Source organism: Eupeodes corollae, chromosome 1, assembly GCF_945859685.1.
Source record: "Eupeodes corollae chromosome 1, idEupCoro1.1, whole genome shotgun sequence".
NCBI classification, from domain to species: Eukaryota; Metazoa; Arthropoda; class Insecta; order Diptera; family Syrphidae; genus Eupeodes; species Eupeodes corollae.
In genome coordinates, this window is record NC_079147.1 from 165,850,525 (window position 1) to 165,877,495 (window position 26,971).

General features: G+C 34.7%; 2 protein-coding genes across 5 annotated transcripts in view; both read left to right on the forward strand.

Annotated features, from left to right (window-relative positions):
* Positions 1 to 6,117, forward strand: part of LOC129943400 (uncharacterized) — a 43,597-nt gene extending 37,480 nt beyond the window's left edge. The window contains exon 10 of the mRNA XM_056052819.1: positions 5,936 to 6,117. Coding sequence (XP_055908794.1) covers positions 5,936 to 6,054 — 119 coding nt within the window. The 3' untranslated portion in view covers positions 6,055 to 6,117. The remainder of the gene's footprint in view (positions 1 to 5,935) is intronic.
* A 16,552-nt stretch (positions 6,118 to 22,669) lies between these two features.
* Positions 22,670 to 26,971, forward strand: part of LOC129954054 (putative mediator of RNA polymerase II transcription subunit 26) — a 97,376-nt gene continuing 93,074 nt past the window's right edge. Inside the window, exons 1-2 of one of the 4 annotated variants that reach the window (XM_056067696.1) lie at positions 22,670 to 22,769; positions 23,087 to 23,204. The gene's annotated coding sequence lies outside the window, so the exon portion shown is untranslated. The other 3 variants (XM_056067698.1, XM_056067699.1, XM_056067697.1) reach the window with 3 other exon arrangements.

Genomic DNA, 26,971 nt, shown 5'->3' on the forward strand with positions numbered 1-26,971 from the left:
CATTTTCTAATATTGACGAAGCAGTTTCAATTTTGTATAAGCTCCTTAATAATTGTTTAGAAATAAATCTAACTTTTAAGAAATCAAGAAATACTAACTTTAACCACCCTTGGTACACGAAAGAATTGCGTTTACTTCGTAACAAAAGAAATAAAGCATGGAAAACTTATCTCAAAAATCTGTCTCCAGTCAACTTCTCTTTTTATGTTGAACTCTTTAACCAATTTAAATCTCTTTCTAATTTTATATATGCTTGTTATGTTACGGATATGGCCACCTCTTTGAAAGAGAATCCTAAAAATTTTTGGAATTTTGTAAACTCAAAGAAAAAATCAGATGGCTTTCCAGTTAACTTCACTTACAAGAACCTTTCGTTAGATAAAACTTTTGATATCTGTAACGCTTTCGCAAATAATTTCCGTGAGTCATTTGTTTATAGCCCTCAAGAAGTTGATGAAGTATATTTTCATAATCTTCACACTTTTTCGCAAACTAGCTGTAGTCACATACCTGTGCTACAGAGTACAGTCCTTGATGTTTTATCTGCGTTGAATGATGACTGTGCAGCTGGTCCCGTTGGTATTCCCCCAATAGTCTTAAAAAAGTCTAGTAATGCTTTAGTTGAACCCCTTACGTTCTTATTCAATCTTTCGCAGGATATAGAAGAAATCATTTCTAACACCAATTTTCAAGAAAGGTAACAAGGCGGATATAAGCAACTACACGCCCATTACAAAGCTTTCTTGCATACCTAAATTGTTTGAACAAGTTGTTCGTAAAAGTGTATCATTTTTTAGTAAAAAAACTCATTCGCGAACAGCAACATGGTTTTGTGAAAAAAAGATCAACCGTTACTAATCTCCTCGCTTTCTCAAACATACTCGTATGTTCAAACGCTTTAGAACAAGGTTATGAAGTTAACTGTGTTTACTGTGCTTTTGACCAACTTAGCCACTGAATTATTTTATTAAAACTTAAAGCTCTTGGTTTTCCACCATTTTTCATAGCTTGGATCAAATCATACCTTGACAACAGCTCAAATTTAGAAATTCTTAAAAAATTCTGAACCTTTTGTTCCTCAATCTAGTGTTCTCCTGGAAAGCCATCTTGGCCGTTTTCTGTTCACCCTGTCTATTAGTTTCATATTTTGACGATAACTTTTACTAAAAAACGAATCGTAAGTGTATTTGATCACAGCAAAAACTCTGTCACGTCTCCATATTAAAAGATTTAGGTGTTCATTTCTGTTCCAACTTAGAATTTACACATCACATTAATTTTATTGTCAATAAGGAAAGTTTTATGCTTGGTGTTATAAAACGCTGGGAAAATAAGTTCAATGATCCCTATGTAACTCTTTCTTTGTACAATTGCCATGTGAATGTATAGCAAGCATGAACTCCTTATTACGAAATTTATAGAAAACGTATTGAATCAATTCAACATAATTTCAATAGCTTTGGCCTTCCTTGGAAAGATCCTTATAATCTGCCTCCCTATGAATATCGTATTCAGCTTCTTCAATTGCAATCTCTCTCTCATCAAAGGCGTGTTAACAATGATTTAATATTTCTTCATCAACTCATCAACGGTGAAATTGATGCACCTTATTTGCTATCTTGTGTAAATTTGAATTGAACTCATCACTTACGTTCTTTTGATTTTGTACATATTGACTTCCATAGAACTTACTATAGGAAAAATGAAGCTTTAAGTCGAATGAGCATTTTATATAACTTAAACTGTTCAACGATAGATTTAAATTTAAATAAGGTGGGATTAAAATCTTATCGCAAAACAACAAATTCTTATTTCAAAAAGCGCTTACACTAAAAAAAAGTAAACAACTGGCCGCTGCATACACGATGCGAGGAGCTGTTTATATAAAACGTCATCTCAGCGACACAGCTGTTCTGATAGACTGCTTGCAGACATTGAATGAAATTGCCAGACCAAACACGTTATGATTAATTAATTTATTCCAAAACATTTTTACAAAAAAACAAAAATTAAACAAAAAATATAAAAATAAAATAAACAATAAGAAAAATAAGAAGAAAATTATAAATATTTGAGTTAAACAATTGAAATCATAGTTATACCCAATAATGGTCGAGTTAAGGACGATGGTGAAGGTTTTGAGTGGGCGAAAAAATGGGCTTAGGGTTTGCCACATTAATGCGCAGAGCTTATTGCCCAAGATCGATGAGTTTCGGGATCTATTCGAGGAATCCGGTGTGGAAGTTATCTGTGTCTCGGAAACATGGTTCTCGTGCAATGTTAATGATCAAATATGTTCACTGAAGGGATATAAAGCTTTTCGAGCAGATAGATTGGGTCGAGGTGGAGGGGTGGCAATTTTTGTAAAGAACATTATTAAATGTAAGTTACACTGTGTTTCCGCTTCCGACAGTAAAATTGAGTACCAAACAATAGCATTAGCTTTTTGCCTTTAATAAGCCTCTTGGAAGAAGTTTCTCTTACCTGCTCTGATGTTATATTGTGCGGAGACTTTAACAGTAATATTTTAGTTGATACTAGTCTTCCTGAAGGGTTGAGTATTTTTTGTTTGCAATTAGTAAATACTACCATGCCAACACATTTCTCAGTGATCTTCAAAAAGTTGCACTTTATGAGCAACTTTCTGCACCAGGTTTTTCAAGACATGACCTGATATTTCTTGCATTCGATTTTCATATTTCTTCATATTTAAGAACATTCCAGTACAGGGACTTAAGAAATATTAATTTAAATGCATTTGAACACCAAGCTAGAAATGTAAATTGGGAAGCTTTGTTTTATATGCACTCAACAACGGAACAAGTATAATTCCTTAACGAAAATATTAAAATCTTGTATGATGCTCATGTTCCTTTAAAAACAGTAAGAACTGACGTTTATAGGCCTCCTTGGTTCACTTCCAAAATACGATCTCTTATACAAAAACGTGATGAAGCTTATAAATGGTGGAAACGATATAGACTACTGGAACTAAGACAAGTTTACTGCTCCTTAAGGAATAAAGTAGTACAAGAGATAAAAGCTGCTAAGGCCACGGTTTTTTCTACACGTTTAGGTTCAGCTTTGAACAAGCATCAGTTGTGGAAGAATTTAAGAGAAATAGGCATTGGTAAACCTAAAAGTTGACGTGCTTGACAATATCGATGGCAACGTCTTAAATCGTAAATTTGTTTCGTTACCATCCATACCCGTTTCCATCAACGTTGAAAACTCAAACGATGTAAGACTGGGCGAGATTGCCATAACCTCAACATTAAGTTTTGGTTTCACCACCATAAACGACACAAATATAGTAGAGAGCCTTTTATCTTTAAAATCTAATGCTTCTGACGTTGATGAGATTCATTCTAAAAGTTATTTTGCCGATTCTCTTACCATACATAACTCATATTTTTAATTACAGTCTTACAACAAGTGAATTTCCTCCACAATGGAAACTTGCAAAAGTCATCCCTATCCCAAAAAATTCACAAATGGATGATTTTAGGCCCATATCCATTTTGCCTTACATCTCAAAAGTTTTTGAAAAATTGGTACAAAGACCAATGAATGCGTATTTGAGTCGTACAAATCTATTAACGCCAAACCAATCTGGTTTCCATAAGAGGCATAGCTGTATTACCTCGCTCATAAATGTGACAGAAGATTTGCGACAATCGATGGATGAAGACAAAATCTCGTTTCTAGTTTTACTAGACTTTTCCAAGGCATTCGATTCCGTAGACTTCTCTGTTCTGTGCAACAAACTTCATAATGAGTTTAGTTTCTCATCCAATGCTGTAGATTTAATCAAATATTACTTGAGTGGAAGAAAACAAGCAGTTGATATAAATAACAATTTATCTGAGTTTTTGTCAACTACTAGGGGAGTTCCACAAGGGTCAATTTTGGATCCACTCTTGTTTTCATTGTACATTAACGCACTTCCTAGTATTGTAAAGTACTGTAAAATCTGTATGTACGCCGACGATGTGCAGTTGTACCTAAGTTGCAGAGTCGGTCTCATTGAACATCATCTTTGAAATCAAACTGTCTCGTTATTTCACGGAAACCATTAGACTTATCCTACTTTCCATTGGTATTCCTTAACAATACTCCAATTATATACTCTGAGACAGCTAGAAATCTGGGTATTGTTTTTAATCGCTGCTTGACGTGGGATAATCATATAAACTCAGTCATAGGAAAAACGTATGGTGCTTTACGTTCCCTTAAAACCTCTCAATCTTTTACCCCTATCAAAACTCGAATTGTGCTGGTAAAACATTAATAGTGCCAATTCTTATTTATGGGTGTGAAATATATAGTTCGTGCAGTTTTGAAAGCAAGCGTAAATTAAATGTAGCTTTCAACAGCGCAGTTCGTTGTATCTATGGTTTACGAAGATATGAGCATGTTTCAGCGTTTTCAGTTAAGCTTCGTACTCTACTTTTGTTTTCTGACATTTTACTAACGCATGAACCCCGCTATTTGTTTGAAAGAATACGAACACCTACTTCGAGTAGATCCGGACAACTCATTCATCCGCGGTACTCATCCTTAACATCGGAGCGCCAATTTTTTATAAATAGTATTCGTCTTTGGAATAGTCTTCCACGCGATATTAGGAGTATTGAAGATCCGCGAAGGATGAAGATAGAAATTAGAAATCATCTATCTTCTTTAAATGTTTGAACATTAATTATGATTAGAATTAATGTAATTAGTTTTCTTCTTATTTTTCTTTGTTTGTCTTTGTTATAGAATAAATTGAAACTACTTTGAATTATCTTTGATACCACTTATAAAAATATTTATTTGTAATAATAGCTTTTCACTAGCTTATAAGATATTGTATCTTACTGTGTTAAGCAAACGATAATAAATTGTTAAATTGTTAAATTGTTAAATCATTGTTAGAATCAGTGCTCCACTATCGTAAACGTCTTTATTTTATCTTTTGTTGTTCTGTATTAATTCATGTTAAATGGTAATTATGTTTTGTATTTTGTGCGTGTGTTAGGCTTTAATTGTATTATTATCTTACTAACAACTTACACATGCACTTATGATGAGCCTCTGATCGTAGTTTGAAGCTTGCTATAAGCTTACTACTTTCTGAAATTCTGAAGTGCAAAAAAAAAAACAGCAGAAAAAAGAAATTCTTAAATTGTTTTTAAAACAAAAAACATCACTTCCAAAAATAAATTTGGTAAGATAAACAAAAGTTTTAGATCTGGACTTTTAAAATCGATTTCCCAACATTTTGAAAAATTGACATAGAACAAGATAGAACCCAGGTGACGAATTATGTTCTTTATTTTATATTTCATAATTGTATACTTTTTTCTCAATGTAAATATCTTGATAATATTCGGAAGACGGCTCTAATGCAATGCTTGTAAGTTTTTTTTTTTTTGTAAATTATTATGTACCGTTTTTAATGAATTAATAAAATAAAGATATATGAGAGTATGAGTATTTTTGGAAAAAAGCTACATTTCAACACAATTTCTAACATTTCTGCATGAAAGGGACCCAAAACACCATATTTAGAATCTTGTTGGACTCTTGAAATGCTTCATATGTGTAGAGCCGGGCAAATTAAACAGTTAGACCATATCTTGCGTGACGAGAGTGTTCTTAAATAATCGAATAACTAAGGTTGTCACTTTAGCCCTTGAAATATGTATTTTTTAGCCTCCTTTAGAAAACATTTATATATAAGCGGTTTCCAAAAATTCGAGTTTATGTTGAGTATGTAACTCCCCCTGATTGCTTATTATTGCTTATTTCCGCCACCTTCTTTACGACAGAAGCAAACAGATTAATAAAGCTTTAATAATAAGTGCAATAATAAATTATTAATGAGTTATTGCCCCTCTGTTTTTGACTGCATATGTAAATATTTAAAATAAAAATATTGTATTTCTAGATGATGCTCATGATGGGGAAGCCCAAGAACGCAAATTAAATCAAAACGTACCAACTCGCAAGCAACTGAAACAAATCAGCGCCAAAATGGTAGAGGAACTTTCCAAAAAAGAAGATTAGCTTTGATCACATACTGCGTTATATGTGCATCTTTTTTGAAGAGCAATAAATACTTTTTGATAAACTGTATGCTTACAAATAATGTGTTTTCTTGAAAAGCTTACATAAATAACTAAAATCGAAATTATACAACGCCGCGCCGCCGGCCGCACCGCCATTCTAATAAATATTTTCGGTTTTTTCTCTTTGATCCCTCAACAAAATTTGAATAGGTACATCAATTTTTAAATTCATTGTCCAATTGATTGATATAAGCCAAGTCCATAAAACCATCTCTTTATTGTAGAATAACCAAATTATTTTGGCTACCCTGATAGCCAATGTGCGGGATCCTAAGATTTAAGTTAAAACCGTCTCGTCGGTCGGTCGGACGAAACAAAAGAACTCGAAAACAATAATAATAATCAGTTCGAGTAGAAGTAAAAGAAACATGCAGACAGAAGCGAAGGTGGATTATGGTTAAAGGGCTGGACAGCGGACAGAGTCTCTTTCGATCTAGAGGCTTGATTAGTGGAATCAAAAGATTATAACTGCCGCTGCTGCTGCTGTTGAATAGCTTTACCAAATATTAATTTCCACAAGAAGAGGTCTTGCAATGGGTCAGCTCTGCTAGGAATTGCATTTAAATTGTTCATAGCCTCGGTATGGTGTGTAGTAGTTTATTGTGGTGGCCCTAATTGCCATGGTAGGACACCAGAATAATGCTGCATCAGAAGCAAGAAAAGGAAGCCAATAGGTGCATGTAACTCTTATAGTGATAGTAGCTTCAATAACAATAACGATCACGATTTATTAATGGTTGTTGTTGTTGTATTTCATCGTGCTATCTAAAGAAAACTTTAAAAAAAGCAAAACGTTCGCCTTTGATGTTATTTACTATGAAGCTTGAATCCAAGATAAACCCCTGGTTGTTGGAATTTTCTACTACTTTAGTGCTGGGCAATCCATAGGTATAGATGAATGCGGGTGACACAGAAGGCAAACAAATTGACCGATTAATTTAGCATGAGGAGTAGGTACAGTTAATTTGGATTTTCCTGGTCAAAGATCTTAGAAAGCGGATACTATGGCGTATTCGTTATTATATTTTTGTTAACTCAAATATTTCACAATCAAATTGAATGAACTAGTTGCTAGTTGTTACAATACGTGGATGATTGATTTAATGAATGATTTTTGTTCTTCTTTCTATAAATCGTAATAAAATATTTAACAAGCTAAAGTTTGAATTTAAATGTTCCTAAATCCTCCCCACTTTCGATATCCTGAATTGATTTACTTCTCTTTGAATTGGGTAAAAAAAAGAGCCACCTTGTAAAAACCACACAACGATCTGCGACCGCTTTTTGAAATTTCAACACACATCAAACTGGTAGGGCATTCCACATTCGCGTAGTACGGCTAAAGAACAAAAACCTGTACTTCGTAGTACGACCAAAGTTGGACGCAACAGTAAACTGATGTACATTCTTAAAAGCACAAGTGATACGGTTGAACTGTTTATGGGAGGTTGACCCATCTCAAAAACAGAAAAAATAAGTCATACGAATTGTATAAATCAGATAAAAATAATTCTGAACTTCCAAACTATCGAAATCTTCAACGAGAATTCGATACTCTCAATAAATTCTTACATCAAAATTACATTTTTTCTATTGAATGTGCCTTCAAATTAAATGCCAATCGATTTTGGAATTCTATAAGCTCAAGGCGTAAATCCAGCGGATTACCTAGTAGTATGAGGTATCGAAATACAATTACTAGTGATTTACCTACGATTTGTAATCTATTCGCTGACTATTTTCACTCTTTAGATACTCCTCCTATCCAGAAACTACCTTATATGAGTAGATTGGTCCATATAGGTCCTTTAGTTTTTAGTCCTTTTGAATTAGAAGAAATTTTATCTAAATTGGATGATAATAAAAGTGAAGGGCTTGATGGGATTCCTGTTATTTTGTTAAAAAAAAATGTGGTATAGAAATAGCTCAATCACTTTCGTGGATTTTTATTCTTTCAATAGCGAAAGGGCAATTCTTTGATTGCTAGAAGGTTTCATTCTTAACGCCAATTTTCAAATCGGGCTCGAAGCAGGATGTAACTAATTGCAGACCTATTTGTATAATTTCTTGTATTCCAAAAGTATTTGAAAAGTTATTTGCAATAGGTTAACTGTGTTATTTCAGAACCATATTTCGGTTTCTCAACATGGCTTTGTAAATGGGAAATAAACCGCAAACAAACAGATGTTACTTTTACAGATTTTGCAAAGGCATTTGACAGAGTTAATCATCAAATCTGGATAAAAAAAAACTAACTTCTCTAGGTATTCAATCTTCCCTACTTAAGTTCACTCTTCCCTACTAAAGCGGCTTAAATCATATTTAGCTGGTAGAATTCAAATAGTTAAAGTTGATAGCTCGCTCTCGAAATATATCTCGGCCCCATCTGGCGTTCCACAAGGAAGTTACTTGGGTCCAACAAACACTTATTCAGGTCAATAACGCGAATGTCAATTTATGGGTTCATTCATATCTAACTGATCGTCAATATCATGTGTCAAACCTATTTGCTTGATTTTTTCGGGACCTCAGGAAAGCTTTTATTGTATCCTCTTATCTCTGGCATTGACGATATTTAAATTTTTTTATAGAAATCTGATTTGTAAATTTATGCTGACGACATGAAGATTTTGAAACAAATTGCAACCACTTGCGATAACAGTTTTTAACATTAAGAAATACCAATGCCGTATTTTTTGACATAAACGCCCGCCCTTATCACAAACACAATATTCGACCAATAATAACCCTTCTTAAAGTAACCTCCATTCGTGGTGTGGGTGTTAACAGCAAGATTAATTTTCGATCCAACTATAACATTAACTTCTTGGCTTCCTTCAAAATGCCCCTTTATGAATAAATTGCAGTACCCGTGGCGTAATGATTAGTGCGTTGGACTATCATGCCAGAGTTTTTAGCATGAGCTCCAAGTTCTTAACGGTCTATTGTGCCACTTATTTATTTATGTCTATTTTGAAATGCGACTTTTTATAGCGCAAAGTGTTTTCTTTTTCAAAAAAAATAATCTCCATACAATTAACCGGCAAGATAAACACCTTAAAATCCATACATGAACTTAGAGTTCTACAGATCAGTCTACCGTCAGCCAGATTGACCATATTGCGATCGACGCTAGACATTCTTCCAGCATCAAGGATGTAAAAACTTTCCGAGGAGCTAACATCGACTCGAACCACAACCTCATTGCAGCCAAGGCAGCATATCGGGTTTGCAAACCTAAAGCAAAACGTCGAACGGATACAAACGCAAGAGATCAACAAATCCTTCCCCGACAGCGCCACAAGTAACCTCTTTGAATTTCTCTGCCGCCAACACAATGTAACGAGAATCAGTGGCAACATTTCTAAGATACAATTAGCCGCCTCTGATATCCTGGTTTTAAGTAGCCACCAACAAGAACACCCAGCCTTGAACACCGATTTCTCAAAAGGAAAAAGAGAGAGAGAGATCATGAGAAGCGTGTAGTCGAAGATGTTGAGAGGTTCAAAAGCAGGAATGAAATTCGAAAGTCTTATGTGCAGGTAAAATGCAATTCACAAGTGCATAAACATCGAACCGAAAGTTTCAAGGAGGAAAGTAAAACCATCAAAGTAGAAGAACAGTCAATGCTGAAGATATAGAAGGACCACTTCTGCAGACTGTATAACGGCGATGACGGACCGGATTCCGTTGTCAGACAGAATGATTCATTGAATATAGACGACGCTAAAACTCTCGTCTTCCCAACTTCGACGAAGCCGAAGTGAAGATTATCATATTTAAGCTGAAGTCTAACAAAGCAGATGACTGGAATGCCGAGCTCTTAGAAGAAGCTGAAGATAATTTGGCAAGGAGCATGGACCAACTTATTTTTAAGATGTATTCGGAAGAAAAGAAACCGTGCCAGATGAATGAAACCTTAGTACTGTTTGCCCGATTCTGAAAAAAGGAGACTCTCTGAACTCCTGCGATTTCTTTAACATACTACTCCAAAGAATAGTGCAGAGCTCACACGTTAACACTAGTGCCACTATTTTTTAAAAGTCTGTCCAATTACTAGCATATGCTGATTGTCGTTTGGCAATATGAGAAAGCAAACTGGAACAGCTTTAATGAATTTTTCAGGAACTTTAACTGGTCACTATGCTTCCTCGATAGTGACGTGGATTTCAGCGCAGATATGGTTACAAACTTAATTCTTTGTGGAATGAAAATTTTTATTCCGAATTGGGTAAAATTTATCAAACCTAAAGAGAACTCATGGTTTGATTCGAGCTGTAAAGAGGTTTTTAGGTTCAGAGATGTCAGTTTCCAGATTTATAAAGCCAACCCTACTGAGGAAAACTGGAATAAGTTCAAAGAATCTGGAAAGACCTGCTACGCTCATATTCGACGAACACATTTTTGCATGACCAGAAATTGACTCCAAAAATACTACAATGTCCTAAAGGTAGTGCAAATTTCTGGTCATTTGTAAAAAACGTACGAAACACCACTTCATCCTCGGTGCCAACCCTCTTCTCTTTTATGTTAGCTCGATAACAATTGCAGCACAATTTGCTGTTAATTCGACGCTACCTGAGAGTGTCATGACCATAAATCCTCCTGTTCTTGAAAGTGAAAACGATTTTATGGGACAATTCTTCTTTTGCACTCGTACAGTTGCAAGAGTACTGAAAGACTTTGACATACACAAATCCGCTGGCCTGCGTAAGATTTTTCTTCTTTCCTACTCTAAATATCTCTTTCCGAGCGGATGGAAACAGCATTTGTACACCCTGTCCCTAAAAACGGCGAATCCTCCTCCCCCTCAAACTATCGTCCAATTGCACTTACTTCCTTTCTTTCTAAGGTCATGGAAACGCTGATTAATTTTCAGCTTAAGAAATATCTTGAAGAACGGAAGCTTCTTAATGACCCACAGTATGGCTTTCGTAGCAATAGGTCCACTGGTGAGCTCATGGTTCATCTCACCGAACAGTGGAACAAATCTTTACATCGTTTTGAAGAAAGTAAGATTAAAATTAAATAAATTGGGTGGCGCAACAGTCCGTTGGGAACCAGGTGACTTACAACTCTCAACCATTCCTGTGTGCGTGTACTGTTGTGAGGAATGGAAGGGACCTACAATTTTAGGCCGAACCCGAACGGCTAATTCGAGAAAGCACTTTATCATGACAAGAATTACTCTTGAAGGATTTGTCAATTCCTCGCAAGATGCAGTACCCGCGAAAATGATTTTTTTTTTTAAATTAAGGTGGCACAGGCAGGTGTTGAACCTAAGACCCCTTGCATGAAAGTCCAAAGTAAGAAAGTAAGATTATTGCACTTCATATTTCAAAAACATTTGATAGAGTTTGGCACCAAGCTCTCCTATCGAAAATGCGTGTTTTTGGTATTGATGAATCTCTTCTTCGTTGGATTAGAAATTACCTTTCTAACCGTTCAATACAAGTTGTATTGGGTGGTTTCAAGTCTGAAATTCATAAAATAAATGCTGGTGTACCCCAGGGCTCCGTTTTGTCTCCGACTCTCTTCCTTATATTCATAAACGATCTTTTGTCTGTCACTTCTAATATACATTAAACTGTTTCGCCGACGACAATACCCTCAGCTTTTCATATTCGTTTCTAGATTCACATCCTTGTCCTTCGAATGTGGAATTTCAGTGGCAGCGTATGATAAGCTCATTAAATTCTGATCTTGACAGCATTGTCCAATGGGGAATCAAAAACCGTGTAGAATTTAATGCTTCGAAAACTCAATGCTTTCTCCTGTCGTTAAAGCGTAACGCACCCCCGATGCCACTATCTATGAGTGGCACTTGCATACAGGAAACCAATCAACTTTCAGTACTTGGTATGTGTATCACAGATCACCTTTTATAGAATGATCACATATTCGATATTGCCAAAAATACTGCTAGATGTTTCGGATTTCTCCGAAACGGTGCAAGAAATTTGTTGCCTCTTCTGATTTTTCTATAATTTACAAAGCCTTTATTCGTTCAAAAATCAAATATAACTCATATATGTATTTAGGCAGGTGCCCCTAAAAGAAGTATAAGTATTTTGGACAGGATCCAAAAAAGAGCTTTGAAAATAATAGGCGATAGAACTATAACCGAATCAATTACGTCACTCGAACACCGCCGAAACGGTTCATGTCCTTCGTTGTTCAACCGATATTTATATAAACAGTGTTCTGTCGAATTAGCCAGTTGCATTTCCCCCCTCAAACAATTATGCCGTAATACTCGTAATTCTAAGAATGCTCATTATAGAGATTATTTTCTTAATCGCACAACGAGAATGTGGAATGCTTTACCTAACTCTCTTTTTCCCTATCATTTTGACATTAAAAACATTAAGACCAATGTGCATCGGTATCTCCTCTTTTATCCTTCCCTATTTTAATCGCATTGTGTTTAAACTTTAAACATGTTAAGGGTATAAATAACCCCTTGAATGGGTTAATAGTTAAAAAGGCATGCTGTCATCAACAAAGGATACCAACCGAACGTCTCGGTCAAAACTTCACCATCGACAAACGTAACTACCTAGGCTCCGCTTTGAACGCGTAAAACAACACCAGCGCTAAGATCACACGAAGAATATCTCTTGCTAACAGCTGTTTTCTTAGGCCAACAAAGCAATTGAGTAGCAAAAACCGCTCTCCATCCCCGTCCTGCTAAACGGTGCAGAAGCATGAACTATGACAAAAGCGGATAAAAGCACCTTGGGTCATTTCAAGAGAAAACTTCTTTCCGTGGTCTACGGTCCCATATGCATAGTAGGAAGAGGATATGGAAGGACCACTTCTGCAGACTGTATAACAGCGAAGACAAACCGAATTCCGCTACCAGGCAGGATGATCCATTCAACATAGACGACGAAAGCCAACAATCCCGTCCTCCCGACTTAGACGAAGTAAAGATTGCCATATCTAAGCTTAAGTCTATTAAAGCCGCTGAAGCAGATGGCTTGAATACCGAACTCTTTAAAGCAGCTGGAGATAAGTTGGTTAGGAGCATGCATCAGTTTATTTGTAAGATATGGTCGGAAGAAAGCATGCCCGATGAATGGAACCTCAGTATTGTTTGTCTGATCCTGAAAAAAAAGTGACCCTCTAAACTAGTCCAACTATAGAGGAATTAGTCTTCTTAACATCGCCTACAAAATATTCTCTGCCGTAATATGTGAACGTCTAAAGCCCATCGCCAATAACCTGATAGGTCCTCATCAGTTTGGTTTTAGACCAGGAAAATCCACAGTCGATCAAATATTCACATTACGGCAGATGGAAAAAAACCCAAGAACACTGAATCGACACCCACCATCTTTTTATTGATTTCAAGGCCGCATATGACAGCATCTACAGGGACGAGAAATAAAGAGCCATGTCAAGTTTTGGCATCTCTTCTAAACTCGTTAGTTTGTGCAGGATGAACATGGAGAATTAACGCTGCTCCATAAAGGTTGGAAACAGCTTAACATAACCTTTTGATTTCAAAAAAGGTTTTAGACAAGGTGATGCGCTGTCGTGCGATTTTTTTTAACATCTTAATTGGAAGAATAAAATTGTGCAGAGCTCACACGTCAACACTAGAGGCACTATTTTTCAAAAGTCTGTATTTGCTGATGACATTGAGATAATCGGAAGAACTCAACAACTCTGCGTGATGTCAATGGGGCTTTTGTGAGTATTGAGGCAGAGGCGGGAAATTGGTTAATAGTTAATAAGTGCAAAGCAAGACAGGACCAAGCATGGACTATGACAAAAGCGGATAAAAGCCACTTTGGTACGTTTCGAGAAAAAAGTTCTTCCTGTGATCTACTGTCCCGTATGCATCAGAGGGGAGTAAAGAAGAAGATAGAACGACGAACTTTACGGGCTGTACAGCGACGTAGACTTAGCCAGAAGGGCAAAAGTCCAACGACTAAGATGGCTGGGTCAGGTAGAGCGCATGGAAACCAATGCTCCGGCCCGAAAAGCCTTCGAATCCACACCCACAGGACAGCGACAGTAGAGGAAGACATCCAGCTAGGGACCGAGCTAGATGGAGAAGTTTATTGGGTGAGGCCCTAAATTCCATTTTTTTTTTTAATTTCTGTATTTTTCCTATCATAAAGAAAAATCAATTACCCAAACATTTATTATAATAAACTATTGACTTAAATATGTTTTTAAACTTTTTAATATTTATTTTTGTTATGTTTTCATTTATATTACTAAAAATCATTTCAGTTCTGTCTTGAAATTGGAGCGAATGCCAGATTAAACATATTGTTTGGCAAATAAGCTAAGCAAAATATCGGTGTTGGTGCAGGACACGTTACCAACATTCCTTCACTTTTCTTTCAATTTTTGTGAAACATTTGAAACTTAGCCCATTTGCCGAATTCTGTATTTGCTGTGGTTATGCAGCTGAATTTACATGAAAGTGGCAGAGGAATTAATGTGAGTATGTTTATAATTAAATTTATTTATAATGGTAATGTTACAATTGAACGCAGCCAATGTTAGTCGCGTCAGCTATTAGTATAACTTCAAGTTCTCTTCGGATAACTCAAATTTAAATTTGAAATGGAAATGGAAATGACGCATCTGCTTATTTAAAATGTATCATTTTCGTTTTCTTATAGAATATATGTACATATATGTATGTCTTTTATGTATATACAAATGTAAATGGTCCCAAGTTTTATAAGGTTTTGAAAACAACGTGTGCCAGACATTTAAATTATTACAGATACAACGATAAGAATAAAAGGTCGAATGGTTTCTGGTAGTCCATTATATTATTATCTGCGTATAAAGCTGATAGTATCAAAGCATCATAACGTAGAAAATTATTAGCAGAGTTATATCTAAATTAAAATATCACCATTTCTATTATTAGTTACCTATTGAAATAATAAAAAGACTATAATATATAATCAACATAACAATGGACAAGAGTATAGTGTAACCAAAATACAAAAGATGTTTATTAGTTTCCAATACAAACACTAATGACAGACCTAGCTTACACTGGATAAAAGCGAAGCCTAAGGCCTTTGGAAGCATTTTTTGCTTTATTAAAGCTTGGGAATTTATTGAAATTAAACTAATGATGACCGTGACCCCGGTACTGATGTGAATAAACTGATTGTACTTTTGTCTTGATTTAGAAAAAAAACTCTTCCACTCTTCCTTAGTGTATTAAAGATATGCATGTATCTTGGTTTTAAAAAAAAAGCTCCAGATCTCAATTGCGTCTTTCAGGAGAATGCGCCCACAAACACGTCTGTAATGTACACATTTGCAATCGAGGAATCGAGAGCTTCCAGATGAGACCAATATCAAATGGTTTACTAAAAGTCTAAAACCGACAAATGCGGGACAATAACGGCCTCCTACACGTTCGTCGAAACAATGTTTGAAATCAGAGTGCAGGACCATCTTTACCCTTTTGGGGGCCCTGGGCACTGTTCGAAAATGGGGCCCCTTTATGCTTATATAAAAATGTTATGTTATGTAATAAAGGTATACAGAAAAAATCACATAGCTTTGAAATGATATTTATTCTTTTTGTTTTTGAAATAAATCATTTTTTTTAATTCATTAAAAAGATAATTAGTTATTGAAGCATTTAAAACATAAACATAAACAAAGTAAAAATAAGAACAAAAAATAAATATTTCATATAAAAATTCAAAATAAAATAAATAAAATTTAATGAAGGAGTCTTTTTTCATTTTCGTGTCGACTTATTTTCAAGTAGTCTTTTAAATACAGGCATTCAGCATGTGGTTCATCTCCATTCATATCTAAGGTGTAAAATTTAGCAAAAGATTTGCAGTTCTCTTTTAAGTCTTCTGAATTCAGATTATTTAGTCGAAAAAAAGTCAAAACGTTGGCCAATGTTCGTATACGAACCTAGTCGCTGTTTGAAATGAGCGCTTAGTGTGTCGACAATGGGAAGAAGGGTTTCGATTTTAAATCTTTCTTTCCCAGTCAGAATTACTGAGGGTCCAGGGCCGTCAAAAAAAGTATGGCGTGAGCTTCTGCACCTTATCCTTTCAGAAAGGTCCTTATATTCGGAATCCGGGGTTTTTGTCTGGCTGATGAATCAAAGTTATCAAAATTGTCCCTGAGTCCAATTCTAAATTCATCTATTGCACTTAGCAAATTTATTGCAATATCCAGGGTAATATTTTGGTTAGGAAGTAAAGTACTTGTTTTACTAATTTTTTGCAATACAGAGTTCCAAAGTTCTGTAAGTATGGTAAATTCAAGCTTGGACAATTTTTCGCAAAGACTAAATGCTTCCTCTCTGGCCTCTCGTGCCTGTCCTTAATCGTTCGCTATAGACATCAAAGCTTCTTCAATTTCTTGATGACATTTATATAAGGCGCTTAGTGCATCAGCTCGCGCCAACCATCTTGTTTGAGAAAGACTTTTTAAAACTTTTGTTGGACCTTAATGAGCAGTCAACACAATCCTTCGATGAGAAGATACCGAAAAGACGTTATACAATTTTTGAACAATGACAAAGAATTTGGTTGCTTCTAAGACACACCCAGCGGCATGCACTACCAAGTTTAATGAGTGCCCTGCATATGGTACAAAAGTAGCAAATTTACATTTTTCTTTTATTCTTACCTGCAGACCAAAAACCCTTCCTGACATATTCGCCACGTTGTCGTAGCTATGGCCACTGAAATCTGTTATCAAAATGTCATGATCCTCCAAAAACTTCAGTATGGTTTCCGCTAAAAAATCAGATCTATGTTCGTTAATTGCAATAAAGTCCAAAAACCTTTTAACAGGCTCGTTTTACGTAGCGAATAATAAATGTTAGTTGATCAATATGAGACTATTAACGCTAATTGGAAAATATTTTGCCATTTTGACTTCTTTTACAATAATTTTCAAAACCTGTCTTCCCATGAGATGAATAAATTTATTACATATATTTGCTGAAAAAACGCATTACCACTTATTGGATAACCAAATTTGCTTAAATGATCTGCGAGAAACCGGTCAAACTCGCTAAGCAACTCAATGAATCCCAAACAATTCCCGTTATTGGGAGATCCGAGGATCTCATTGTCACCGTGAAATGGAAGCCCTCGCGAAGCTAAAAACTTTACAACAGCTACGATCCGAGTTGTTGCAGTTTCATGATTAGGGCCCTGCCCCTGGCTTTTTGATTCATCTCCGGAATTTTTAGAAAATGTGGAAAACGAAATTTTTTCAACTTGGGAAGATGACGACTCATTGTCATTCAGCTCGCCTTTTTAAATAAAACTAAATGTATACATATTTCTGAACTGACTTATGAAATAAAAATGTGTGTTTGAACATTTTTAATTTCTTTTTACGAATGAAGTTTGGACACTAGGCATCAAAGCGCATTGAAATTTCTGGATTAATGTATTGATTATCAATTACTTGCAGACGTTTCTCCTGCAATTGAAGTGAAATACGATGTCAGTTTTGATAATTTTTCAATTAATTCTTTCTGTTGTTTAGATTTCTTCCTTTTCTCGGATCCACATATGTACATATAATTTCACAGGGAATGTGATTATTTATTATTCAGCAAAGGTTGTTGTTCAGCAAGGAAAGTACGAATTCTGATCATTCATTATGCATCTAAAATTGTATCGAAATAATTTTTTTCTTGAAAATAGACCAATAGAGGTTAAGTAATTTTTCAGCAATGTGTGGGCCCCTGGTGATTGCGGGGCCCTGGGCTTGGGCCAGTGGACCCTGGGCCTAAGCCAGTGGGCCCAGTGGTAAAGAAGGGTCTGTCAGAGTGTCGTTGGCGTCAAGATGAAATGCATTTAAAGAGGTTTCATTTGCTATTTAAATTTTTTAAGTTGTACTTTTTTTCGAATTCATGGTTTTAAATAACCAAATTAAACAAATAATTTAGCATAGTTCATAGTATGATATAAATTTAAGAAATTACATTTTTTCAACTTTTGACCGCCTTGTTTTTTATTTTTCCAATTGACGTTTTTCACCGCTGCTTATTTTCTCAATTGTGGTAACAACATTTATCATTTCCGATTGTAGGAAAAAATCCCCAATCCGTGTGTCCCAATGTCCATTTTTCCAAAAATGTAATGTCCCAATTTTTGTCATTCCCAAGGCAATGGTTTCAATCATTAACCTTCCCAATGCCAAGTTTTTCCAATAATAATGTTTTGAACTGATAGTACGGTCGGCGGACTAACAGGTAGGTTTAAACTCTTCTGCTTGGATTCACTATAGGATTTGGGGTGGGTGCGAGTTTGGGTATATGCAAAGTACGTTTTGCATTTGACCACTAAAATCAAAAAAATCCTCAACAAGAAAAAATCAAGTGTGGCAACAGCAACACTGAACAAAAAACGGAATAAGTGTCAAAACCAACCATTTTTGCGTGTGTTGCATGTGAAAAAGTGAACTTTTTAAAATTAATTTAAAATGTGACACAAATTTTTTGGAAAAAAAATGTGAAAATTATCTTGTTTGAAGCCATTGATTTTTGGGAAAATAGATTGGGAAAAATGATTTGTGGAAACGATCCCTACAATGTATTGAGGCGCCGCGCCGCCGATGCCAAGCTTATACTACATTTTGTTTGCGAGGAAAATTATTTTAAGACAATCGGCAACTGGCTTTAACTCGGGTTCATGCTTTCTTTTTGACGCATCCAGAAAATTGGTTTTGAACCAGAAGTAAAGTTTTGTAAAGTTGTAATCTAATGAACTTTTTTTTAGCTCCGAGAAATAAACTCAAATAATGAAAACAAACATGCATTGACGGAGTTTGAAAAAATTAGATGTTGGGATTTCGTTTGTGGATTATCGTCATGGAGATTTAGATCCTGGGGATTTCGTTTTTGGAGATTTTGTACTTGGGGATAATGATTTTGTGGATTTTTGAAAGTGTGGGTATTTTGTATCCCTCAGCTCTCGGTCTTAAAGTGCGGTCGCATTTATTTGTTTCTCGTGACAAATTTTAAGCCAATTAAAAATACATAAAAAGAGGCTGGGATGCGACCCACACTGATAACTTCCCATCCCTGTCAAAGCAGCAATCGATGACTTGGAACGGAGCATGCACGAACTCATCTGCAAAATATGGTCGGAAGAAAGCATGCCCGATGACTGGAATCTCAGCATAGTGTGCCCGATACAAAAGAAAGGAGACCCTCTAAACTGTGCCAACTACAGAGGCATCAGTCTCCTTAACATTGCGTATAAGATCCTCTCTGCCGTATTATGTGAACATCTGAAGCCATTCGTCAACAACCTGATTGGTCCTTATCAGTGCGGCTTCAGACCAGGAAAATCCACTATCGACCAAATATTCACACTACGGCAGATCTTGGAAAAAACCCTGGAGTTTCAAATCGATACCCATCATCTCTTTATCGATTTTAAAGCCGCGTATGACAGCATGTATAGGGACGAGCTCTACCGAGCAATGTCTAGTTTTGGCATCCCTGTCAAACTTATCCGTTTGTGCAGAATGACGATGGGGAATGGACGCTGCTCTATCAAGGTCGGAGAAGATCTTACCGATGCATTTGATTTCATAAAAGTTTTTAGACAAGGCGATGCACTGTCATGCGACTTTTTCAACATCGTTCTGGAAAGAATTGTGCAAAACTCAACTGTCAACACTAGAGGCACAATTTTCCAAAGGTCCATTCAATTACTCGGATACGCAGATGATATTGACATTATTGGAAGATCAAAGCGTGATGTCAGTGGAGCGTTTTTGAGCATTGCGAAGGAAGCGAAGAAGATGGGTTTAGTGGTCAATGAGGGCAAGACCAAGTATATGCCGTCATAAAAAAAAGGACACTGAACGACGACGTCTTGGACAAAACGTCACCATGGACAGCTATAACTTTGAGGTAGTTAAATACTTTGTCTACCTAGACACCGCTATTAATATAGACAACGACACCAGCGATGAAATCAAACGCAGAATAACTCTTGCAAATCGCTGCTTCTTTGGACTTAGAAGTCAATTAAGAAGTAAAGTCCTCTCTCGAGCATGTAAAATCACCATCTATAAGACACTCATCATCCCGGTTCTCATTTATGGCGCTGAGGCCTGGTCCCTGTCAAAGAAAGATGAGAGCGTCTTAGGATGCTTCGAGAGAAAAATTCTTCGGGTGATTTTTGGTCCCGTACGCATAGGGGGAGAATGGAGGAGAAGATATAACGACGAACTGTAGGGGCTATACAGCGACACTGACCTAGTTAGCAGAATTGAAGTCCAACGGCTTAGATGGCTAGATCATGTAGAGCGGATGGACATCAACGCTCCAGCCCGTAAGGTCTTCGAATCCAATCCCGAGGGACGACGCAGTAGAGGAAGACCGCGACTCAGGTGGCGCACCCAGGTGGGAGAGCACCTCAACCAACTTGTGCGTGGGAAACTGGAGACAGCTAGCTAGGGACCGAGCTGGCTGGAGACGCATGTTGGTTGAGGCTCAGGTCCGCCCGGACTGTAGCGCCACCTTAAGTAAGTAAGTAAGTAAGTATTTATTTTTTTTATTTAGGTTTTTATTTTTTGTAAAAAAAACTGTCAATTCGATTTTTCTCAAAATTTTACATAATGTTGAAAACAATATTACTTATAAGATACAATTATCTGGAAGCCATAATCTCAAATGTTTGAAAAGATATTTCAGTCGAAAATCAATTTGTACCAACTTTGAGTACTGTTTTTTTTTGGGTTTTTATTTTTTATACAAAAAATTATCAATTTTAATTTTTTTTTCAAAATTTTACCAGATGTTAAAAACGTTATTTTTCGTTGCACAAAATTGTTTTGGAAATGAAATCATTTTGTATTCGTAAAATTGTCGAGGTAACAAGTTTTTTTCAGTTTTTTTGTCTTATAAAAAAAATACATTTGGGTGGATTTTTTTCTAAAAATATGTTGGTTTGGTATAACGTGTTACAATATATAATACATACAAAATTTAATTCAAGTCTCTAGCGTCATAGGTTCGTGACATATTTTTTTAAACCGCTATGGTAAACAAAAACTACCCACTCAATTTTCTTGAGATCCCTTTTTGCATCTTTTTTTAAAGTCGATATCTCTTCTGGTTTTTGAGCTATGGACAACGAAAAAAACGTAGCGAACGTACGAACGTATATGGTCATACGGATGTACGGGCGTACGAACGGACGTGCGGACGTACGAAAGTACGTACACACGTACGCACAGGCCGTTGAAAAATGTCAAAATTTTCAATTTGACAAATCGGACCCAATACAATAACTTCCTGTGGGAAGTTAATAAAACATTGCCATTATAGAAATTCATCAACATAAGAAATTTGGTTTTGACATTTTTACGATCCACTGTGCGGCGTTGATAGTTCATCTTCCAAATTATTGCCAAATGTAACTTACGTCAAAAAAATAAAAAACACTCAAATTGCCTGCAAATGTTTTATATAACGATTAGAAAAGCTTGCAAACAAAATACAGCATTGTCAATTGATATTTTTCTTGTTGAACATTCTAAAAATCAAATTGCATTTTATCTGTGTAGTCTATAAGCTGTATAGTATCTGCTTAAGTTATAAATCTCTTTACACACAAACGTTCGTTGCATTTCCATTCAAAACATAAAATATTATAGAAAATAATTAATATCAACAAAATAAAACAAGTTGCTAATTGACATAGGTATGAGTTGAGTACATCCATATTCTATATTTATAGTATGACTACCAGCTCATCCCCTCCGATATGTCAAACGAACACTGCCTGTGCTAATCACGCACATTTTTTGGAATAATCATCATCGGCATAAGCCTGATGAGCATCATCTCTCTCTCAAGATCTTAGATCTTTATGTCACTGATCACTAAAACCAGCAGCCTTTGCTTGAATCCGGATAAAAAACAAAATACCTGTCTAAATTAAAATCCATTTACAGAAGTTTATGATCGTCTGAAGATTGTCACAATGGCGAAGGGGGAGGGGGTGGTATGCAAAAACAAAAAGTCCTATCAACGAAAGTGAGAAAGGATTTTATAACTCGTGACGTGATCAATGAATAAAGCTGATGCTGATGCAGTTAGCATCAACAACAAGGAGATGACCACACGTTTGAGGCTATAGTTAAATCTGCAAAGCTTATAAAAAACTCACTTAACACACACAACAAACATGAGTACATTGAAGACTCTCCATCTCAATCTCGACTCTCCTCCTACCAATATAGACTAAAGCTACCAATTCATTTCTGAAGCTGAAAACATGACACCCCACAACAATTTGGTGTCTCTCTTTTTTTAAGAAGTTCATTTATTTATTCATTCTCTACGAACGAGCGAGCGGCTCAGAAGATCAAAAGAAATCTTCTTCAAGCCTCAACTTTAAACATCTTCAGCCGTCAAGTCTTTCTTAGTTTTATTTGTTTGTCTTTCTGTCTGATGAATTTGTAACTTTTTTTTCTTGCTTTATGCCCAAGCTCCCAGCTAGCTCATCATCATTATCTACCATATGGAGGGTTCATTTTGTTGGTTGGGAAGACGGCAACGAATGATGGTACACTACTAAAGATTGTTCGAGGCATTCAAATGTTGGTAACGATCGTGAAAAGACGTATTTCTCTTCTTCAATCGATTTTCTGGTAAAAGGATACACTTTTATTTGTTTTTAACTTTTAATCCGAGGATTTCCGGTAAAACTTATTTTTGATCCATTTTCGGGTAAAAGTATATTTTGGTCCCGTGTTAGTTTTTCCAAACAGAAATAAAAAAGCATCTCGGACTTTTCAATCTGTAACCTTTCACTATTTAAAAATAATTTTGTGTGTGGTGCATCTTCTTGACTAGACACGGTTCTTATTTTTACTTACTTTGTGTGAAATTAGTTAAAGTTTTTGAAGTGTTTATATTTCTTGTGAATGTCAAAAGTCATATGTTTCATTTGTTTTTTTCTCTTCAGCTAATGAGTTTAAATTTTTGTACCGAAATTACATTTAGAAGGAACATCCTCATCAAAACCAACAATACGGATTCCTATCCTGTAATTTATTGTTAAACAAAAAGTTGACAGTTTTTGGGTAAGTTGTTTAACCTTTAAAATGAGCTAAAACAAAAAGTATCTACGACTGTTAGATAAATGTCACTCAGTCTGATAGTGTATAAAAATGCATCGTCTTCCAACTTGGTGGTGCTCTTTGGTTGTTGTTTCTTACCATAATATTGCATCATAGTCTTCATGCTAAGTATGTGCAAAACTGGCAAATAGGTACAAAAAAGCTCACATCGATCTTAGTTATGTATAAGAATGAGAATTCTAAGAAAAGTTATACGCGTTAGAAAAATGGCATAAATTCTTCTTCTTATTCTTCTTAAAATATAGTATCTTCTTGTGGGGCTTGAGGGCCTCCTAAGAACCATTTATCACTGTTTTTTGTTTGGGCTAATATTTTATTAGATTCTCTTTTTTCTTAAAGAGTTTTGTTTTTTGGTCTTCGATAAAGGTATAGGTTAAGCTATTATACCTTTAACTCCCATGCTTCAAGAGGTACATTCTATCTTGGGGTTTTGTTTTTATTTCTGAGAAAAAATTTTATTTGGAGATGTTTGCTCATCGTGCATTGTAATGAATGTTTTGGGGCATCTTGGAATCTACATTTTGGTTTTTGTGAGAACTTCTTCCTCTTTATTGTGTATAAAACTATCTATCTATGTACCTATCATTATGCAGTGTTGCATGAAGCTCTAGGGCATTGTTTTTGGTCCGTTTAATTTTTGTGTCTCTATCAGAGTTAGTTGAATGAAGAGAGGGGATATTGATATTTTGTTGTTGTTTGTGCTTTGTTTTGTATTTTATTTGCCTAATTGACATGTGAAATATTCTGAATTCTAATTTGATTTTAAATTTCTATCTTTATAACTATTATGACATCAGCTTTTATTAAAAGACAAAGGATCTTGAAATTCTTAACCATCCGAAAATGTGTTGTTGTTGAAAATCTTGTTTTTGTTTTTGTGTCGAATCGAATTTTAAAAGATTGTTTTATTTAGTTTTATTAGGTATTAAGTTGTTTCTAGGGTGGGTCTTGGTCATAATGTATGTATATGAGTTCTAAAAATTTGAATTCAATGATTTATTGAAATTATTAAGCAGTTTCAGATTTAATAGTAGGTACCTCAAGTAGCACAAATTGCCAAAATATACCAAAATATTTAAGGTATTTTTTTGCACTTTTGTTATTTACATTTTCTGATTGAAAATGTTTCCGGAGAATGGTTTCTAAGATTCTATGACTTTATATTCCTACGAGTGCCGAAATTAAAATCCTTCCCCGTCTAAAATTTAGGGCATTTTTCCAAAAAAATTCTCAAATTCAAAATCTAAAGTTTGTTGGTTGTTTTTTATTTTTTTTAGAGACGTTATGTTAAAAACTAGTTGAAAATACAGAATGCGGTATATTATTAAGTCGCTTTAATATTTACAGTTTTTTTATGACCATCGTCCAAAATACAGGGTGTCTCAAAGTAACCAATGCAGACAAAACCATCATATAGGTTCTTAAGTGCTATTTTCAAATCGAAAATGAGGCACACTGATAACTTTACGTCTTTCGATTTGTCTTGATTTGATCTCAATATTTGAAGTCAATATCTTCAATTATTCTCCTAATACTTGAGTATAAAACCATTTCTTATCAGTTTTTTGTTGTTTTTGTAGGTTTTCTTATTTTGTCAAGAAAGTTTTCAGTTGAATTTGTCCACAAAATATTAACACAAATATTTTGCATATGATGAAATAATTTGATTTTAAAATCTATTTTTGTGAACGAGAGTTTCAGTTGAAAACCAATTCATGTAAGTAGAATTTCTCGAAAGTTTAAAATTGTGCGTACTATTTTTTGTAGATTGTAATGTTTAAAAAAAACTGACTATTGTATTTTTGTAAAAAAATTACTGAATGTCGAAAAAAAATTCAATGAGATGAAATCAGTAAGAGATGAAACCAATATCTCTAATTTTTCAAAAAGAAAAGATATTTAAGTCGAAAATCTATTTTTACTAACTTTTAGTAATGTTTTTTTTTGTTTTTATTTTTTGTATACAAGACTCTCAATTCAATTATTCTCAAAATTTTAACATGTGTCAAAAATGTTATTCTTTGTTGCACAAAATTATTTTGGAGATAAAATCATTTTTAGTTCGTAAAATATTCGAGGTGACAATTATTTAATTCTTAAATTTTTTGATTTATAACAAAAAAAAAACAATTAACTAATATTTTTTTCAAAATTGTATTAATTTGGTATCACTTGACAATATAAATAATAAAATTTAATTTAAATATCGACGGGTATTTTGAGTTAACCAAAATTTTCTCTTTTTACTTGCGACACATAGGAACTATATGGCAAGTTTTGCATTCGTAAAAATTTCGAACTTGAAAATTTTAATCAAACATTATATTACGATGGTAGAGAAGTCGAAAAAAATGGATCCCGCGATTCCGCTCCTACAGCCTTAATCATTGGGTCGATTGAGCTCAAACTTGGAAGCGTTTTTTTTTATTTTTTTATTAAGATCAAAACTACAATTTGTTTTGTCAAAAAAAAACGAAAATTCCATTGATTTTTTTTTAATGTTCTCTGGCTTCTTTTAATAAGAAAAATCTATTTTTGTATTGCTCAGGAGAGGTACTGCTCATAGAACCGTTATTTTGTTTTTTAATTTTCACAGCAACTTATGAACTGATTTTAATAATTTTTTTGAAGCTCTTATATTGCCTTAACAATATTTGATTATCAAAAGTGCAATTTTGTATTTTTTGGATTTTTAAAAAAAATTTCAAAATTCTATATCTCTTTTACGAAATTCAAATGTAGAGCGTATATTTGCAATCACTAAACAACTGTATAGCAAAAATATTTTTACAACATGATTGAAAAATTGATTGAAATGGGCACTTTATATGGTACGATAAAATATCACTTATAAACATAACTGAATACATTTTTTTGTCTATTTACAAGTCATTGCATACCTAAAAGTTGACATCTGGTAGTATATGATAGAGTTTCGATGTTCAAACCTAATTTCCTAAATGCGAACCTAGTAAATTTTTTTTGAATCATTTCAATTCTGTTTGAATGAATGTTATAGAATGGATTCCAAATAACACAGCAGAATTCTAATATGGATCTGACATAAGATGAATAGAGCGATTTAAGAGCAAAAGGGTCTTTGAAATCATTACTATTACGTTTAATAAAGCCTAGCATGGAATTTGCTTTGGATACACTGAACTCAATATGCTTGACAAAGTTTAATTTAGAGTCGAAAATTACCCCCAGATCTTTCTTTTCACAAACTCTATCAAGAACATGGCTATTAATCTTATATTCAAAGATAATTTGGGAAAAGTTACGACAAAAAGTAAAACATTCACACTTAGAGGCATTTAAATATAATTGGTTCACAGAGCACCATTCAGATAATTTACGAAGATCATTTTGCAACAGATGACAATCCGTAATGGACTTTATACATCTAAAAACTTTAAGTCATCAGCAAATAGAAGTTGAACAGAATTTTCGAAAATATCAAGTCATTGATAAAAATTAGGAAAAGAAGTGGCCCAAGATGGCTACCTTGGGGAACACCTGAGGTTACCAAAACTGGACTTGAAACCATATTTTCAATTCTAACAAATTGAATACGATTCCTAAGGTAAGAGTCCAACCATTTCAAAAGATTTGAATGAAAAATGAAGCTTGTTGAGATAAATCTGTTTCCCGAGGTATGTTAAGGGATGGAGTTGGTAGGACAAGATTTTGAGAGTCCAAATTAAATG